General features: G+C 34.6%; 1 protein-coding gene across 7 annotated transcripts in view; it reads left to right on the top strand.

Annotated features, from left to right (window-relative positions):
* Window positions 1-20,074, top strand: part of RALGAPA1 (Ral GTPase activating protein catalytic subunit alpha 1) — a 210,700-nt gene that overhangs the window by 117,844 nt on the left and 72,782 nt on the right. For all 7 annotated transcript variants that reach the window (XM_019983417.2, XM_019983419.2, XM_070775459.1 and 4 more), the window contains 7 exons: window positions 771-896; window positions 4,134-4,192; window positions 6,473-6,581; window positions 7,351-7,461; window positions 13,393-13,461; window positions 17,794-17,928; window positions 18,318-18,501. In XM_019983417.2, the coding sequence (XP_019838976.2) occupies window positions 771-896; window positions 4,134-4,192; window positions 6,473-6,581; window positions 7,351-7,461; window positions 13,393-13,461; window positions 17,794-17,928; window positions 18,318-18,501 (793 nt within the window). The remainder of the gene's footprint in view (window positions 1-770; window positions 897-4,133; window positions 4,193-6,472; window positions 6,582-7,350; window positions 7,462-13,392; window positions 13,462-17,793; window positions 17,929-18,317; window positions 18,502-20,074) is intronic.

Below are 20,074 nucleotides of genomic sequence, written 5' to 3'. Positions count from 1 at the left end.
TAGAAGATGTTTTAAATTTCTAATAGATTTGTTTTAGCATTTTTGTTAGGTGTGCTTAAACATGCCATCAATGTGTAGGTATTTTAGTAAGTTAAGTAAAGCATTGTATCAGTAGGTGGATGTTGATGGTTCGTGGGCATGCAAGTAGGCAGAAGAAGAAAAATAAACATTCAGTGCTGATACTTAAGAAATAGCTTAATATAGCTAAAGAGAAAAAATGAAAAGTTACCTTTATCTTCAGTCCAAGCATAATTTTTAATTTTGTTTTTATTAAGTAGTGTAGGTAGTGTTTTTATCATGTACAAATCATAAAACTCATCTAGACTAGTGCCTGTTTCTTGAAGATACAGTGAACATTTTCATTCCTAGTTACTTTATTCATCCTTAGGTTGTTACAGATGTAATACAGAGACATTGAGTCTTCTACTCATTAGAACAATCTATTACAATGCGTAAGTTGCCTTTAAAATGAAAGGATATTTTTCCTTGAAATTAGGGTAATTTTATGCTGTTAGCTAAAACTGTATTCCTGTCTACATACTCATTAGCTGCAGCCACATTTCTGCTTTTTAGCTGCTCTTAAGGAAAGCTCTGTTTGTTCATTGCATTTATTGAGAATAACAGTAGTTTATGTGGAAAGTATAGGTGAAACCTACACTTTTTGTGTTCCCCTTTCCTTTTTGAATTCTTTCTGACTTCCCCGTATAATCTGATTAGGTAATAAAGTAATTTTTCTGATAAGTTAAAGATTTTTAAAATCTGATACATAGGCACCAAGAGTGGAAGCACAAGTTCTTCTGGGATCTTTGGTTTGCTTTCCCAACTTGTATTGTGAACTGCCTGCTCTCCATCCCAACATCCCTGATATTGCTGTGTCTCAATTTACAGATGTTAAGGTAAGAAGTCAGAGACTAATTTATAATCATAGCAGTATATTCAGGAAAATTTGTATTCTTTATTTTCCTCTAGAAAGCCACACAATTGTTAAAGAGCATTAGCCAGCTGTACCCCTCAGACACAAAGGCTAGAATGTTCATTAGGAGCATAGCCTTTTTTATTTGTAACTACTCTGGAAACATTTTCTCACTATTGAACCCACTTACGTGTCATTATCTTAGGATTCATTCATTCACTCACTGAACATTTATTGAAATCCTGAGTCAGATATAATGCTGCTAATATAAGGCTTCTAAGATTGATGGTACTCGGCCTGCACATTTGACTCTCTCCTTCTAGTTTGCCAAGGTGATGAATCAAACAGTGTAAAGGAATATTCTTTTCTGCTCTAGGAAACTGTGGAATTGGGGTGGGGATCCCACGTGCCTGAAGTATTAATAGGCTTAAACCAGACATGATACAAAATTGAAGTGACCATGCAATTGTTTCCCCAGATAATAAACCTCTCTAAATTCCTGTGGGTTTAACAGTCCTAAGAAGTTGTGCTTGTTATAGTAATTGCCAAATGGTCTCTGTGAGCTGAGTTGGCCCTAGAATTAGAAGGAAAAAGAGAATAAAGAAGGGACAAGACAGTAGCATTCTGTCTCCTTGAGAGTCATGCTGATGACTTTTTCAAAACACATGTGCTTTCTCTGAAAAAAATTTTAAGACAAATTTTCGTCTGGAGTATTGCATATACTTTCCATACCACCTTTATTTTTCTTTATCACACTTGTTATTTTTCAGTGTCTGATTTATAGACAAATAAACACCAAGGTCTTAGTTACTGCTACATCCTCAAGCTTACCATGATGCTTGGCATGGAGAATATACTCAGGCATTTTTTAGACAAGTGAACTTCACGGAAACATAAAATCGTAGGGGCTGATGTGAATTTGCAATGATACTTGATTGAAATTATACAAATTGACCTTTACTCTTTAGGGATGTAATGGCTTTGGTTTCTACTTTCAGAAGATTCTGAAAATCAAAAATAAGTTAAGAGCTTCAGTGTTCTTAGGCAGTTTTGAGTTTGTTTGAGCTTAGCTTAGCCTACTATATGTGATTTGCATGAACTGAGTGGCCTTTTACTTTGTTGGCCATTGTATAGGAAGTAATGCTTGAAGTGATTTAAAAAATAATAATAATAACACTATTACATAGAGGGGCTTCCCTGGTGGCTCAGATGGTAAAGAATCCACCTGCAATGCAGGAGACCTGGTTTGATTCCTGGGTCAGGAAGATCCCCTGGAGAAGGGAATGGCTACCCACTCCAGTATTCTTGCCTGGAGAATTCCGTGGACAGAGAGGAAAGAGCTTACATAGAAAGCTCTAGGGTTTAAACAATAGGTAACTTCCACCTACTTATTAATTCCTAGCCATTGGGCTAGATGCTACATTCACAAAGGTAAGTAGAAGTTCACTCCTCTTAAGGACCTTACAGTTCTGTATATGCGATAAATCTTTAGTGAATGAAATACAAATTCTATTCCAGTTTCTATAGACTATAAGCCAGGAGACACTGGCACATATTCAGGGACATAAAACAAGATAAAAAAATTTCATGGCCTAATGGTGTTCAAATCATACAGAATCTATTCTCTTATCACTGCAGAATTATGTTAGAAATCAATATCAAAAGATAATTGAAAATATTTTGAAGTGCAATGTGACATTTACCAAGAAAGATATTTGACTTAGCCATTGAAAACCTCTAATTGAATGATTTTTAAAAAACACATTAACTATTAACTGGCCCTTCTCCCCAAATTCACACATTATCATGGTTTATAATTTTTAAAGAAGAAGCTTGCTTTTAAATGATAATTCTCAAAGTTTTGAAAAGTTTAAAAAGATGTTCATACCTTTTACCTATTACGTCTGCTTTAATTACCTTTATAGTGAACATATTATTGCTTTTCTAATCAGGGGGAAAAAAAGCTGGCCTAAAACACAACATTCAAAAAACCAAGGTCATGTCCTCTGGTCCCATCACTTTATAGCAAATAGAAGGGAAAAAGTGGAAGCAGTAACAGATTTTGTTTTCCTAGGCTCCAGAATCACTTTGGATAGTGACTGCAGCCATAAAATTAAAAAACGCTCCTTGGAAGGAAAGCTGTGACAAACCTAGACAGTGTATTAAAAAGCAAAGATGTCACTTTGCCAACAAAGGCCATATAGTCAAAGTTATGGTTTTTCCAGTAGTTGTGTACAGTTGTGAGAGTTGAACTATAAAGAAAGCTGAGCGCTGAAGAATTGATGCTTTGGAATTGTGGTGCTATTAAGACTCTTGAGAGTCCTTTGGACTGCAAGGAAATTAAACTAGTCAATCCTAGAGGAAATCAACCCTCAATATTCATTGGAAGGACTAATGCTGACGTTGAAGCTCTAGCACTTTGGCCCTATGATGCAAAAAGTTGACTCTTTGGAAAAGACCCTGAGGCTGGGAAAGATTGAAGGCAAAAGGAGAAGAAGATGAGATGGTTGAGGATGAGATGATTAGATAGCATCACCAACTTAATGGACATGAATTTGAGCAAACTCTGGGAGATAGTGAAGGACAGGGAAGCCTGGCGTGCTACAGTTTATGGGGTCACAAAGAGTTGGACACGACTTAGTGACTGAACAATAGCAAAATCAGGAAAAAGTTTTTGAACATATACATTTGGTGATAAATTTCCAAAAATATTTGTCTGCTATAACAAAATACTACAGAATGGGTAGCTTATAAGTGACCAAAATTTATCTCTTACAGTTCTGAGGGCTGAGCCCCAAATCAAGGCTCTAGCATAGTCACATTGTGGTGAAGGCCGTCTTCCTGGTTCTTAGCTTATGCCTTCTTGCTATTTCCTCACAGAGTAAGAAGTTCTTAGGGAACTCTGTGGGAGTCTCTCTATTAATCCCATCTATAAAGGTTCCACCCTCATGGTCTAAGTACCTCCTAATACAGGGGTTGGGATTTCAATGTATGAATTTGCAAGGAGAGCACAAACATTCAGACCATACTGTTTTATTTATTTAGCTAATATTATGATTAACATTGGAATATATTAAAATTATGTACATGAGAACAAAAATGTCTGTTTTATTTCTCTGTTGTATCCCTAGTACCTAGGCCCATAGTGGCTATTTAATAAATATTTGCTGAATAAATAAATGAAATCTTAGTCATGGCTACTGTTTCTCCGTCATTTTAGGAACTTATAATCAAAACTGTGTTAAGCTCTGCAAGAGATGAGCCCTCTGGTCCTGCACGGTAAGTCAGACTTTCTTAAGACTTGGCATAACTCTTCTGTGTGTGCAGTTTTATTTTAAAAGTTAATTGAATTATTTAGCAGTCCAGATTGTTTCAAATGCACAAAACCTATTCTGAATCACAAATTTAAATTATTTGGATGATTAAATTTTTCATTACTAACTTCCTTCAGTAAAAATAAAATCGTAGTTACCTTCTTCAGTATTTTCATCTTTTGTATCTAAAATGATTTCTTTTAATCTTATTAAAATTCATCTACTCTAGAAAATGATATTGTCTTTTCCATTATTCCACATTTTCATTTCATTTAGCTTTAACTCTAAATTTTACGATTTTCAGTATTCTTTCCCGAGCATTTTCTGTGCTAATGATGACAACCTTCTAAGTTTACAGGGATATTCCTATAATACTGTTCTATTCAATCCTCATCACAATTCTAAGAAATTATTAGTATCATTATTCTTCCAATTTTACTAGCAAGAAACTGGCAGCATAGAAAGCTAACATTCATTAAACTTTTTTCCAAGTGCCAACCACTGTTATAAATACTTTATTACCTCACTTAATCTTTGCAGAAATTTTTATCCTCCTTTTTATAGTTGGGAGCCCAGAGAATTTTAGTAATCTGCCCTATCATACAGAAAATGTAGAGCCATAATTGAAACCCTGGCAGTTTGTCTTCAGAGCCTTATTAGATATATAAGTAATAAGTGGCAGAACTGGATTTGAACCTTAAGCTTCCAATTCTAGATTTTCTGCCCGCCCCCCCCCCCTTTCTTTAATGTCATTGCCTTTCCAGTGAAAGAATATTTAAGCCTAAAACATAATTATCCAAAACAGATTTAGGAATCATTAACATAACAGCTTGTGTTGACAGTATAGGAGAATCCCAGAAGTTGAACATTAAACATTTGCTAAACTTGTTTTGCGTATACTTTTCAGAAATGTAGGGCCTTACGCCCACAGACACACACACACACCCTTTTCCTATACTTTTCAGGAATGTATGGCCTTACATACATATACAACCAAAAAACAAAACTTAAATATTTGTATTCCAGTTTGTGCCTTTAGTTAGCTGCATCCATGGAGAACTTTGTTTCATTTCAGAGTTTATTTTTATTTTAGGATTACAGCTCCTTCCACTGCTAAGCCTGACACTTGGTTATTTAGATCTGTGAATGTGTAAAGTTTATGGGTAGACAAACTGAGAAAGAATGAAAGCAGTAGACTGCACATAAAGACTTTCTGCAGTTTTGATAGTAAATTAGTAGCATTAGCACTGAAAGGAGGACTTTGATCCATTACGTTCAGGAAGAAAAATATTTCTGCATTGAATTGTTCTAAAATTTAGCACTATACTGAATTTAAGAATATCAGTATTGGGACATGGAAGATATATCAGAAAAACTAGAAGGAGTTGACTTATTTTTGTATCTTGAAATATTACATGTTTCATTAGAAGCTTATACTTGAACACACTAATAGAATTTTTACTGATTCTGATCATCAGATAACTTTCTTCAAGCTGAAACTCAGTTGAAGTAGGGAACTGGAGTTTCACATTAGAAAACAAAACGAAAATTCTCCAAGTTCTGTTTCTTTTGGAATTCCTTTATAAAGTGTATAAGTTTTGTGTTCTCAATTTGTTTTAAAGAGAATTCATAGCTAGTTATGTTAAATTTAAAAGATACGAAAGGAAAAATATCTTATTACTGCTATCAGTCAATAAAATTACAGTTTCCTTTTTGAAAGCAGGTTGCATGTTTGTTTGGGAAATTGATGGTATCAATTTGTCAATATGGGTTTGTTAGAAAGATCCTGTGTCTTTATCCCCACCTGTGATCTTTGTAGTAAATTGTAGTTGAAAATAAGGCTTAGAACAGGAAACTACTCAATAGTCTGTAATAATCTATATGGGAAAAGAGCCTGAAAAAGGATGGATATATGTATATCTGAATCACTTGGCTGTACACCTGAAGCTAACACAGCATTGTAAATCAACTATACTCCAATATAAAATAAAAATTAAATTAAACTTAAAAAATAAGGCTTAAAGTTTGGGGAATATGCTTTTCTCCCACTTTATCTTCCTAGGTAACAAATTGATTAATGAACAGTAATGAATTGATTAACAGTAACAAATTGATTAATTCACCTCAGTTGTGCATCTTCACTCTAGGTTGGTTGGTTGGGAATATTTTGGTTGTGGTGGTGGTTTCATTTCATTTACAGGCACATCCACTTTTATTTGTATCATTTCTGGTTGCCTTTTTGCAGATGTGTAGCACTTTGCAGTTTAGGTATTTGGATTTGTGAAGAATTAGTCCATGAGTCTCATCATCCTCAAATTAAGGAAGCTCTGAATGTAATTTGTGTTTCCTTAAAGGTAAGTAAGTAAATATTTAGAAGACTATATTAAGATAGTATAGAATGCATGATTATTTTTCCCCAGATGTTAATTATATCTTGTGCATTACAGTATTTCCTTGATTCTGACGTTTTCCTTAGTAGTTCTCCTCTTGAATTTAGGGTATCTTAGTGATGCCCTATTTTATCTCAACTTTTTATGTATTTGGCTTTGTCCCTAAGATACTTATGGATGACTGCTATAAAGGAAACCAGTCATTTAACAACATATGTAGGGCTGTTTACTGTTTACTTTGACTTAGGTATCAGAGAAGACTTTAGAAAGAGGACACGTCTAGTCATGCCTTAAAGAGCGGGTGAGATTTGGTCATAGAGAGATAAGCGTAGAAGTTTGACTTTATAAGTGGGGAGTCATCTAAGATTTTTAAGCACAGAGAGTGTCAGCATCAGAACAGTTCAGAAGACAATTTGGGAGTATTGTATACAGTAGATTGGCGTGGGGAAAAATGGGATAACAAGATGAGCAGTTTAGAGGCCATTCTAGAAATGAAATAAAAACTTTAATGAGGACAAACATTACAAAGAAAAAATAAAGTTAATTATATATTAGAATGTGTTATGATTTTTAATTTTGTAGGTTATATTTATCTAATATTTTAATAAACATAAATATAGAATGACAAAAATAAACATGCATATACAGTTAAAAATTTTTCAACAACTAGTGCATAGATAATATTAAGAAGAGATTTTTTTTATCATATTTCTTTTTTTTCTTATTACTACAGTTTACTAATAAAACAGTAGCCCATGTAGCTTGTAACATGCTTCATATGCTGGTTCATTATGTACCTAGACTTCAGATTTACCAGCCTGATTCTCCCTTGAAAATTATTCAAGTAAGTAATTTCTCATTTGTTTATTATGACTTGTTAAGGATTCTTGTATTTGGATACCTTGAAATATAAAATTATTTAATAGTTTTCTTTAAATTTTGCATAGCTAAATAGTGGCCACTCAGGGTACATATTTGAAATACCATAATTCATGGTAGTCCTCTTCTATATTATGTTATATTAATATATTAAGAGATTATGTGGTTGGTTTTAAATGCTATGTGAAAATTTACTATTGCTATTCTCTTTATAATGGATATTCAGTATCATTCCCCGTCTTAGGTTAGAAAAAATACCATCCCTTCAGTTACCAAAATCAGAACATTATTTTGGTTCATTCTTTCCCTTTCCTTTTCTGCCAGTCATATATAAAGTGTTTTCTTTCTTTCTTTCTTTTTTTTTTTTTTTTAATTCTGTGTGTTATGTGCTTCCTGTAACACTAGATACTATAATAGCCTTTTAAACTGGTCTCCTGGCTTCTGAGGTCATCTCTCCAAGTCATCATTCATATTGACATAACTTATGTCACTATCCTGAAGGAGAAAAAAACAATGAAACTAAAGTCTTCAAGTGGTTTTCTTTTACCTGTAAAATAAGACCCAAGTAAATCTTTAGTTGCGATTTACTTGGAAGCCTCCAGATGAGAACCCATACCATGTTTTCAGAATCATGAAGAGATTCCTTTGATAAAATACCCTGTAGTCTAGGCACCTGAGTCAGCTATTATTCCCTAAACATACCCTTTACTCATCTTCTTACCTAAAATGCTCTACTTTCTCTGCCCACCTCATCTTTCAGTGATTGGTTTAAACACCATCTCCTCAAAAAACAAGAATCATTACTTATTCTTTCCAACCAGAATTTATCTTTCTTATCTTTATGTTCTTATAACATTTTTAGGAAAGACAGTAATACTTATTAAGCACTTACCATGTATCAGTCATTATACTAGTCACCTTTTCATATGTTACCTCATTTAATTCATAAAAGGTCATTTGAAGAAGATTGTTATCTCTTCCTCCTCTTCTCCCTTTATATAAGATGAGAGAGCTGAGGATATAGTAACTATATAAAGTCATAAGCTAAACCAGGGTAGAAACAGAGTTCAAACCCAAGTCTGTTAAATTTCAAGTCCAAGCTTTTGCCAGTCAACCATGCCACCAAGGCCCTATTGTAGCACTACATATATTTGTGTAAAAAAATCTAAGCTTCTTTAAGACAGTGACAGTTTTTCTTGATTATTTTTTATGCATAGGATGACTTTCATATAGAATCTCTTAAATAAATATCTGTTGAGTTTAATACAGTATTATGGTTCAGAGATTGGGTTTGAAGTTTAGACCTGGTTTAATTAACCCACGACTCTGCCATTTACTAAGTTTGTAACTATGAACAAATTACTCAGTCCTCTAAACTCTGACTTTCTTTATGTTTGCATTTGGGATAAAAATACCTACCTCAAAGAGTTGCTCTGGAAACTAAATGAGAAAATACATATAAAACACTGATACATTTTGGCATAAAAGTGATGGGACATAAATTTTAAAAAGTGTATTGGCTGCAGCTACTGTCGTAATCATGCAAGACTTGATAGCTGGATGTGAATGTTCATATATATATAGGTATTAAAGCATTTGAAATTTTAAAACTTAAAAATTTTACTCTTTAAGGTTGGTTATTCTGTTGAAAGTTAAGGTATTCTTTAAGCAGATTTTTTTTTTTTTCTCATTTGAAAGTCTCCCAATGCTTTCCTGTATTTTCTTTCTCGGTTTATGTATTTTAATACTTATCTAAGTAATTCTTAGGTGTGTAGAGTTTTTGCAGATTGCCTCACTATAAATTATGGTGGCCAATGGCTATAGATAAATAGTTATACTTCACCTCTAATTGAATGAAGAAATGAAATGCTAAAATAGTAGAGGAATTCCCTAATGGCTACCTACTTGCATAGTTAGGAATAGAATCCCAGTTCTATTACCAGTATTAAGTATTAATCTGATATATTAGATTCATTCTGTTAGCGAGTAAAACCTTTTACGGTGTAAATTACCTTTACAGGAATTTTTTTACTTGAAGCACTCATTTATAAAAATATAATAGTGAATAGCATGCAATAAAAATACAATAAGTTTACCTCAATACATTTTTAACATACACATTAAAAAATTGAATAAGATCAAGAAATTTTCAGGGTAAATGATAGAACTATATTAATATTTTGCTTTCTTTAATAAGGTCTTCTGTTTCATACTTTATTCAATTTTGTTCATACTATATTCAGTGTACAATATATGTTAATTTAAAAAGCCACATTATAAAAATTTTTTTTAAGTCATATATTTGCAAGTATATATACCACAATATCCAGGAAGACAAGAGTAAATTATTTTTCCTTCACTTCATTGGGGAATAATTGATAAATATATTATATTTAAAATGTATAAAGCAATGATATTGTAGAAGGGTTACCAAGATCAAGGTAATTACCATATTATTACACATTGTTAATTTTTTTTATGGTGAGAATGCTTCAGGTCTACTCTTAGCAACTTTAAGATACTATTGTATGCTTAACTGTATTTACTGTACTATGCATTAAATCCTTAGAATTTATTATTCTTATAACTGAAAATTTACACCCTTTGACTTCCATCTCCCCAGTTCACTAGACCTCAGCCCCTGGCAACCACCATACTATTCTGTTTCTATAAAATCAGCTTTTTTTAGATTCCACATGTAAGTGATACCATACAATATTATCTTTCTCTGGCTTATTTCATTTAGCATAATACCCTCTAGGTTTTTTCATGTTCTCACAACTGGCAGGATTTTCTTTTTTCCTATTATTTAATAATATTCAATAGTGTATGTATGTACACCACAATTTCTATATCCATTTATCTGTCAAAAGACATGTGGGCTGTTCCATATCTTGGCTATTTTGAATAATACTGCAGTGAACATGAGTGTGCATATATCCCTTTGAGATACTGATTTTATTTCCTTCATATGTATACCCAGAAGTAGTATATATGGTAGTTACATTTTTAATTTTATGAGGAACCTCCATACTGTTTTCCATGACTGTACCAGTTTCCATTCCCACTAAGAGTACATAAGGATTCCCTTTTCTTCACATTCTTGCCAACATTGGTTCTCTCTTGTCTTTTTAAAAATAGCCATCCTAACAAATATGAGGTGATACTTCATTGTAATTTTGATTTGCATTTTGCTGATGATTACTGATGTTGAGTACTTTACCATGTTCTTGTTGGCCATTTATGTGTCTTTGGCAGAACGTCTACTCAGAATCTTTGCCCTTTTATGAATTCAGATAATTTGTTTGGCTGTTGGGTATAGAAGTTCCTTGTATATTTTAGATATTAACCTCTTAAGATATATGGTTTGCAAATATTTTTTTCCATTCTGTAAGTTGTCTTTTCACTTTATTGATGGTTTCTTTCTCTGTGCAGAAGCTTTTGGTTTATATAGTCCCACTTGTTTATTTTGTTGTTGTTGCTTGTGCTTTAGGTATGATTTCCAAAAAATTATTACCAAAACCCATGTCACGGAGCCTTTTTCCTATGTTTTCTTCTAGAAGTTTTAAGGTTTCAAGCCTTTGTATTGAGACTTTGATCCATTTCAAGTTAGTTTTTGTGAGTGGTATAAATTAGGGGTCCAGTTTCATGCTTTGGCACATGGATACCCAGTTTCTTTCAACACCACATGTGTGTGTGTTCTCGGCACCCTTGTCAAAAATAGACTGTATGTGTGGGTTTATGTCTAGACTTCATTCTAATGCACTTGTCTATGTGCCTGTTTTTATGTCAGTCCCATATTTTGATTGTTGTTGTTAAGTCGTGTCGGACTCTTTGCGACCCCATGGACTGCAGCATGCCAGGCTTCCCTGTCCTTTACTATCTCCTAGAGTTTACTCAGACTCATGTCCTTTGAGTCAGGTGATACCATCCAACCATCTCATCTTTTGTTGTCCCTTTTCCTCCTGCCTGCAATCTTTCCCAGCATCAGGGTCTTTTCCAGTGAGTTGACTCTTCCCATCAGGTGGCCAAAGTATTGGAGCTTCAGCATCAGTCCTTCCAGTGAGTATTCAGGGTTGATTTCCTTTGGGACTGACTGGTTTAATCTCCTTGCAGTCCAAGGGACTCTCAAGGATCTTTGCCAGCACCACAATTCAAAAGCATCAATTCTTCGGGGCTCAGTCTTCTTTATGGTCCAACTCTTATATCTGTACATGACTACTGGGAAAACCATAACTTTGTATGGACTTTTGTCGGTAAAATGATGTCTGTGCTTTATAATATGCTGCCTGGGTTTGTCATAGCTTTCCTTCCAAGAAGCAAGCATCTTTTAATTCCATGGCTGCAGTCACTGTCCACAGTGATTTTGGAGCCCAAGAAAAAACTCTTTCACTGCTTCTACTTTCTCCCCTTCTGTTTGCTATGAAGTGATGGGACCAGATGCCGTGATCTTAGGTTTTTGAGTGTTGAGCTTCAAGCAAGCTTTTTCACTCTCCTCTTTCACCTTCAGCAAGATGCTTGTTAGTTCCTCTTCACTTTTTGCCGTTAGAGTAGTATCATATGCATATCTGAGGTTGTTGATATTTCTCCTGTCAATCTTGATTCCAGCTTGTGACTCATCAGCCCTACATCTCATATGATGTACTCTGCATATAATTTAAATAAGCAGGATGACAGTATACAGCCTTGCTGTACTCCTTTCCCAATTTTGAACCCATCAGTTGTTCCATGTCCGTGTTCCATATTTTGATTGCTCTAGCTTTATAATAAAACTTGAAATCAGGGAGTGTGATGCCTCCAGCTTTGTTCTTTTTTCTCAAGATTGCTTTGGCTCTTTGGTTTTGGAGGGGGTGGGTAGAATTCCATTCAAATTTTATGATATTTTAGGATAGTTCTCTCTAATTCTGAGAAAAATGCCACTGGAATTTTGATAGGTATTACACTGAATCTGAGTAGTGTGAACAACTAAACTGTTAATTCTTCCAATCTGTAGCATGGAATATCTTTCCATTTATTTGTCTTCTTCAGTTTCATTCACTAGTGTCTTCTAATTTTCAGTATATAGGTCTTTCACCTCTTTGGTTAAATTTATTCCTAAGTATTTTATTGACTTTGATGCTATTCTAAATTAATTTCTCTTTGTGATAGTTTATTGTTGGTGTATAGAAATGCAACTGGATTTTATGTGTTGATTTTTACATCCTGCAACTCTACTGAATTCACTTATGAGTTCTAATCTACTAGGGTTGTTTTTGTGGAATGTTTAGGATTTCCTGGGTATAGGATCATGTCATCTACAAATAGGAATAATTTTATTTCTTCCTTTCAGATTTGGATGCTTTTTATTTCTTTCTCTTGCCTAATTGGTGTGGTAGGACTTCCCATACTGTGTGGAATAGAAATGACAGCTAAGAGCATCCTTGTCTTGTTCCCAACTTTAGAGGAAAGGACATTAACTTTTTACCTTCAAATATGTTGTTAGCTTCAGGCTTGTCCTATATGGAGCTTATTATGTTAAAATACATTGCTTCTTAACTTGTTGAGCAAAGCAGATGTCTTCAATAATAAATACCAATGGTTTTTATATGTCATTTTGCTTATCTGTATCTTCTGATATTACTTGTATATTTATACATATTGATTCAAGAATTGAATCTACAAAAACCATTTATAGTTAAGAGAGCATATATAACTTTGGTTCTGTACATTAAGATTGTAAATGTTTGATAGTTAGTATACTTGAAAAACTGACCTATTAAAAATTACTTTGAAATAACAATATATTTTGGCTTAAACTTTGAACAATGTATTTTCCAGTACTTTATTAGCATTAGTGTTTGTTTTAAGATACATCATTAGTTTGACATATTTTGAGCTTCTTTTTAATTTCTTACAGATTCTAATAGCCACTATTACCCATCTTTTGCCAAGTACAGAAGCATCATCTTATGAAATGGACAAGAGGGTAACTTAAATTTGTTTTTATATTTAACAATGTGATTATCTAGTAAAATATTTATATTTTTAAACTGTGAAGGTATATATATTTATGTGGGACACAATCTTACATTAATTATAATAAAGATATAGCTTTCCATTATTTAAGTATAACTAAATTATATTTTTAGTTCATATTTCAAATTAATCATGGTCATTTGATAAAGTCTTTAAATTTTAAGGTTGTAAGGAACTTGGGAGGGTTCTGTCCATTTTATTTTTTTTAGTTGTTATGATCTTATTTATGCTTGAAAGTTATTAATTGTGAGGAATTCATTCTTAAGGAAGCCGTGCATTTTTATATAACTATTACTAATAGGAAGTAAAGAAATTTCCATTAGGGAGAGTTCATATAATGTATAAAGGTATGACGCTTTGGAGAAGACATACCCTTTGGCCATCAAAAAGTTCTACAAGATTGTATTTACCTCAGTAAATTTATTATGAAGTGAAGTGAAGTTGCTCAGTCGTGTCCGACTCTTTGCGACCCCATGAACTGTAGCCTACCAGGCTCCTCTGTCCATGGGATTTTCCAGGTAATAGTCCTGGAGTGGATTGCCATTTCCTTCTCCAGGGGATCTTCCCAACCCAGGGATTGAACCCTGATCTCCCGCATTGTAGACAGATGCTTTACCATCTGAGCCACCAGGGAAGCCAAAAATTTATTATGAGGTTCCTTTAATTATTTCAGATACTGTACTTATCAGTCTAAAGTTTCTATTTGATATCTGTTTATAGTTTTCATGTCTTTCCTGAAATTCTGCATGATTTCATCAGTTATCTCTATTTTCTTTCATAGATTTTTAACATATGTATTATAATTAAAGTTCTAGTTGCTAAATTCAGGATCTGGATTATTGATGGGTCTGTTTCCATTGAACTTTTTTCCTGAAGACTATAGGTTCCACTTTGCTGTTGCTTCATATGTCTGTTAATTTTTTGCACATAGCTTGTTATAGAGACTCTAGATATGTACTGACCAAATGGTAGCTACTTACCATGTGTGACTTTACATAAAATTAAATTGAACATTTACATGAAAATTTTAATTCTTTGTTTGTACCAGCCACATTTCAAGTGCTCAGTAGCCACATGGGCAAATATATACCATTTCCATCATTGCACAAAGTTCTATCAGACAGTGCTGCTCTAGATCCTGTTAATTTTCTCCGAAAATTATTCCTTCCAATTTTCACATCCCAATCTTGAATTCTCTTCTCCAAATCTCAATGTTACAATTTCTTAATCATATTGTGTTGAAATCTCATGTATTCTGCCCATTGTTTATAGAACTCTGCAGTTATAATTATGTTTCTGGACCTATTCTCAGTTATTTTCTTGTGTGGGGTTGTGGTTGTTTAGTTGCTAAATCATGTCTGACTCTTTTCGACTGCAGCACGCCAGGCTACTCTTTCACTGTCTCCCAGAGTTTGGTCAAATTCATGTCCATTGAGTCAGTGATGCTTTTTAACATTTTTTGGTCTCTCCTGTTGTCTTCCTTATCGCTAACTTCATGAGTTTACCTGAGAATTTTTTATTCTTCCTCTTTGTATGTAGTTTAAAACTCATTTGATCGTATTATCTAATGATTGATAAATACATTCTTCCTCATCTTTAAAAGACCCTGTTACTCCATTTTTGGGCAGGAGTCCTTCATTTTAGTGTCTTAAACTATGGTCAAGAATTCCAAATCCAATTTGTGAACTATATCTGGGTCACTAATGAGCCACCTCCTTCTTTATCATTTTGTCTTCCAAAGGCCTAGCTGTTCATAAGAAAAAGCTCCACTACCAGGTTTTTGTTCCCTGCCTACTTTATTCACTAAACATTTATTGATCACAAAATATGTCTGTGGTATTCTGCTTGGAGCTAGTTAAACAGACATAAATAAGATGGTCCCTGCTCTCATGGATTTTGAAGATTAGAGAGGCAAGTGAAGCAATCCAGTATAGTAAGTGCTTACTGTAAAAAGTAGAAAAATGTATAATACAAGGTAGAGGAGGAAGTAATTAACTTTCAAGGCAGGAAACTTGTTTTAAGGGCACAATTGCTTAAAGATGAATGGGGTGTTCTACATAAATGGAAACAAGTAGAGTCAGAGAGTTATTCCAAGTGGAGTGAATAGCATGAGTAAAATCATGTGTACAATGTCATGATGTGTTATGGGAAGACAGTTGTTATTTGGTCAGTCAGTTATGTCCAACTCTTTGTGACCCCATGGACTGCAGCACACCAGGCTTCCCTGTCCTTTACTATCTCCCAGAGTTCACTCAACCCCATGTTCATTAATTTGGTGATGCCATCCAACCATCTTGTCCTCTGTCATCCCCTTCTCCTCCTGCCTTCAATCTTCCCCAGCATCAGGCTCTTTTCTAATGAGTCAGCTCTTCGCGTCAGGTGGCCAAGGTATTGGAGCTTCAACTTCAGCATCAGTCTTTCCAATGAATATTCAGGGTCAGTTTCCTTTAGGATTGACTGATTTGATCTCCTTGCAGTCCAAGGGACTCTTAAGAATCTTCTTCAACACCACAGTTCAAAAACATCAATTCTTTGGCATTCAGCTTTCTTTATAGTCCAACTCTCACATCCATATGTGACTACTGGAAAAACCATAGCTTTAACTATATGGACCTTTGTTGGCAAAGTAATGTCTCTTCTTTTTAATACACTGTCTGCTGCTGCTGCTAAGTCGCTTCAGTCGTGTCCGACTCTTTGCGGCCCCAGAGACAGCAGCCCACCAGGCACCCCCATCCCTGGGACTCTCCAGGGAAGAACACTGGAGTGGGTTGCCATTTCCTTCTCCGATGCATGAAAGTGAAAAGTGAAAGAGAAGTCGCTCAGTCGTGTCCAACTCCTAGCGACCCCACGGAGTGCAGCCTACCAGGCTCCTCCATCCATGGGATTTTCCAGGCAAAAGTACTGGAGTGAGTTGCTATTGCCTTCTCCAAATGTCTAGGTTTGTTATAACTTTTCTTCCAAGGAGCAAGCATCTTTTAATGTTATGGGAAGATATAATGTTATGGGAAGGCAATTATTTCCATATTATAGGACATGAAATGCATCATTCAAGGTTGGGAAATTAGGCATTAGACATAGAATGGGGTCACAATTCTACATTAAGAACCTTGGACTTTTGAGAAAGTTGTTTTTTTGAAAGTGACTTTTTGGAAAGGTTTTATTTTATTTTTTTAATTGTTTTCTTTTTATTTTATTTTTTAACTTTACAATATTGTATTGGTTTTGCCATATATCAAAATGAATCCGCCACAGGTATACATTCCCCATCCTGAACCCTCCTCCCTCCCCATACCATCCCTCTGGGTCGTCCCAGTGCACCAGCCCCAAGCATCCAGTTTTAATATGCAACAAAATGCCAGATTTGTGAGAGATCACTTAAAAACGAGTGAAAGTCAAAAGGAATAATACAGTAATTGTTAATTACAGTAATCTCCATGAGAATTTATAATGTTCTGAAATAAAGCTAAAGGAATAAAGGTTAATATTGACAAAGTGGCATCCATCACTAGCATCAGGAATAAAGAAAAAGGCAGGATATTTGAAGAAAGATGAATTTCAGTTTTTAGTGTGTTCACGTAAGGAGTGATGCCCAAGTAGAGACCACCATCTATATAACTAATGTAGTAAATTTGAGGCTGGAAACAAAATTATTGGCATTGTCAATACATGAGTTGTATTAAACTGGGAATATATGTGATCACTTAAGGAGAAGCTAAAGAGTAAGATAGGTTAGCGAAGTATAACACCTTGAAGAGTAACAGTTAAAGAATAGGCAGAGAGGGAGTCCTCAGATAGTGACCTAGAGGGCTCCTGAGTTTTCCTCCTCTCTTGGACCTGTGGAAGATACAGCTACACATGGAGCAGTTCCCTCTGAGAGAAATCCAGAAACTAATCAGGTGACCTCTACACATCAAGTGACTGAGAAAATATCTACATCAGAAATAGGTAGGAAAGGCTGTAGCACTCTTGTCATAAACCCCACTCCTAGCATAACTCCATACAGTCAGAAAACTCCCAACTCACACCCTATCAGAGGAGAGAAGGATTTAGACCATACATCTAGCACTCCACCGTTTAAGCCTGCCACCCAAGGGACAGATGCCAAATCACCTGGCTGGTACCTAGTTCCTCTTTCTCTTTTATGCTCGCTCTTCACAAAAGCTTACAGTGGGAGAAGGGGTGAAAGTTCATTTGCTGTGTATATTTTATACTTACAGATAATTTGAAGTTTGAATGTTCTGTTTTCTGGTTATACTGAGGATGTGGGGTTTTGTTGTTTCAGTTGGTGGTATCCTTACTTCTGTGTCTTCTGGACTGGATCATGGCCTTACCTCTTAAGACACTGCTCCAACCAGTCCATGCTACAGGAGCAGAAAATGATAAAATAGAAAAATCTGTCCTTAACTGTATTTATAAGGTAAACTTTGCTTTATTATTTATTTGGTAACCAAGGATTTTTGAAACCTAAAGAATTAATATTTCTTAGTATTGCATTTTTCATTGTTTTAGATCTAGCAATTTTCTAAGAACATAGATTTATCTTACAGTACCTATGGATAATTAAAAAGTACTTCTTATAAGACTGTTTAATTGCAGAATTTTGAAAAGTGAAATCTTTGTTGAATGTGAGAATCATTAGTTAAATATTGCTCATTCTTTTTAAGAAAAATTTTACCTTGATTGAAGAGCTGTGTTTAAATATTTAAAAATTTTGTCAAGTTCTTGTATTAGCAGTTGTTTTCTCCTTTTACCTTTATTTTCACTGAAAAGGAAAATTTGGTATGTTTTTTCTCCCTGTATTTGCAGGTATTACATGGGTGTGTTTATGGAGCTCAGTGTTTTAGCAATCCGAGGTATTTTCCAATAAGCCTTTCTGATTTGGCATCTGTAGATTATGATCCTTTTATGCATTTGGAAAGCCTAAAAGAGCCTGAACCTTTGCACTCTCCTGATTCGGAACGATCCTCTAAACTCCAGCCAGTAACAGAAGGTAAAATTAATTCTCTTCAGGACAGTATTGTTGCTTGGGTTCTGCCAGAGTATGATTTGAGGCCTACGTAGAAATACTGGAAGGTAGTATGCCTTACTTTATAATTGTTTACCTTGCCATTATATTATAACTAAAGTTCATTTTTAGTTTAAGAAATAACTTCAGATACACAAGTACTAAGATGAAACGTGATGACATTCCCTTTATACTTATAAGTATTCTGATACTGATTAAGTTCTTTAACCATATTAAGTTCTGATTAAGTTCTTTATTCTGATTAAGTTCTTTAACCATACAGTTTTTATATTCAGTGAGTTTACTATCTGAGATAAGGAAATATGTAGACAAGTAACCTTATGATATGACTACATATAAAAATAAAAGTACATCCAAGATGCAGGGGTATAGTATGATGCAGGGAACTCAAACGCAGTGTTCTGTGACAACCTAGAGGGGTGGGAGGTGGGAGGGTAGTTCATCAGGGAGGGGACATATGTATACCTACGGCTGATTCATGTCGATGTACGGCAGAAACCAACACGATATTGTAAAGCAATTATCCTTCAATTAAAAACAAAAAAAAGAAGCAGGGGTAGCCCAGAGGAACCCCGCAATTATTGAAGGGTTTTAAGGAGGTGATATACATGGTAAAATTAATATTAAGAGCTTTTTGAGAGTAGTATTTTAGGAGTGAGCAGACTGGCCCACACCTGCCACCTAAATACAGTTTTATTGAGACACATCCGTGCTGTTCATTTATGTATCATTATGGCTGCTTTTGTGTAGTAATAGCAGTGTTGAGTAGTTTGGACAGAGAGAGCATGGCCCATAAAACCAAAGATAATTTACTGTCTGTCCTTTGCAGAAAAGGGGATTTGCTTGATCTCTAATATGTTAGATTGATTTTTAGGGAGGTTAATGCAGCATCAGAGACCAATCATGATGCTGTTGCAGTAGGAGAAACAAGAGTTGCTAAAGGGTTAAATTGATTATATCTTCCCCAAACTAGACCAAGAATATGAGAAAGTTTAGAGAATTAGGAAGGGAAAGGAGAGCAGTATTGGAAATGGAAATGGTTTAGCTTGGAGCACCTGTTGGATGTTCATGTGACTTAGTGTACATGCAGATCTACACCTTAGCAGAGAGGTCTTTGTTAGGAATATGTATTTACACGGATGTGTGTGTTCTGAGAAGAAAAGGTTGGAAAGGAAGGAAAACCAGGAAAGAGTAGTTCCTCAGAAACAGAAGAAAAAGATTTTTGAGAGACTGTCAAAGATATTAAATGATAGAGATATTAAGTACAAAAAGACTGACAAATACATCTACTTCGGTTTCAGCAGAGAAGTAGGAGACAGAAGTGAATGGCTGTGGGTTAAGGAGCAAGCAGGACTTAAGGAAGTAGAGCCATTTGTCAAAAGTGCTCTTTAAAAAAGTCAAGAAAAATGATAAAACAGATAAGATTATTCAGGATTAAAGAAGTTTTAAAGACAAAAAGAGCTAAACTCAATTATAAGCTGAGAAAGAAAGTTGTAAGGGGTTCATTAACAGAGTGAAGTTCCTGAGAGCTAGAAAG

Source organism: Bos indicus, chromosome 21 (genome assembly GCF_029378745.1).
Source record: "Bos indicus isolate NIAB-ARS_2022 breed Sahiwal x Tharparkar chromosome 21, NIAB-ARS_B.indTharparkar_mat_pri_1.0, whole genome shotgun sequence".
In the NCBI taxonomy this organism is placed as follows: Eukaryota; Metazoa; Chordata; class Mammalia; order Artiodactyla; family Bovidae; genus Bos; species Bos indicus.
This window is presented reverse-complemented; position numbering and strand designations above follow the sequence as displayed.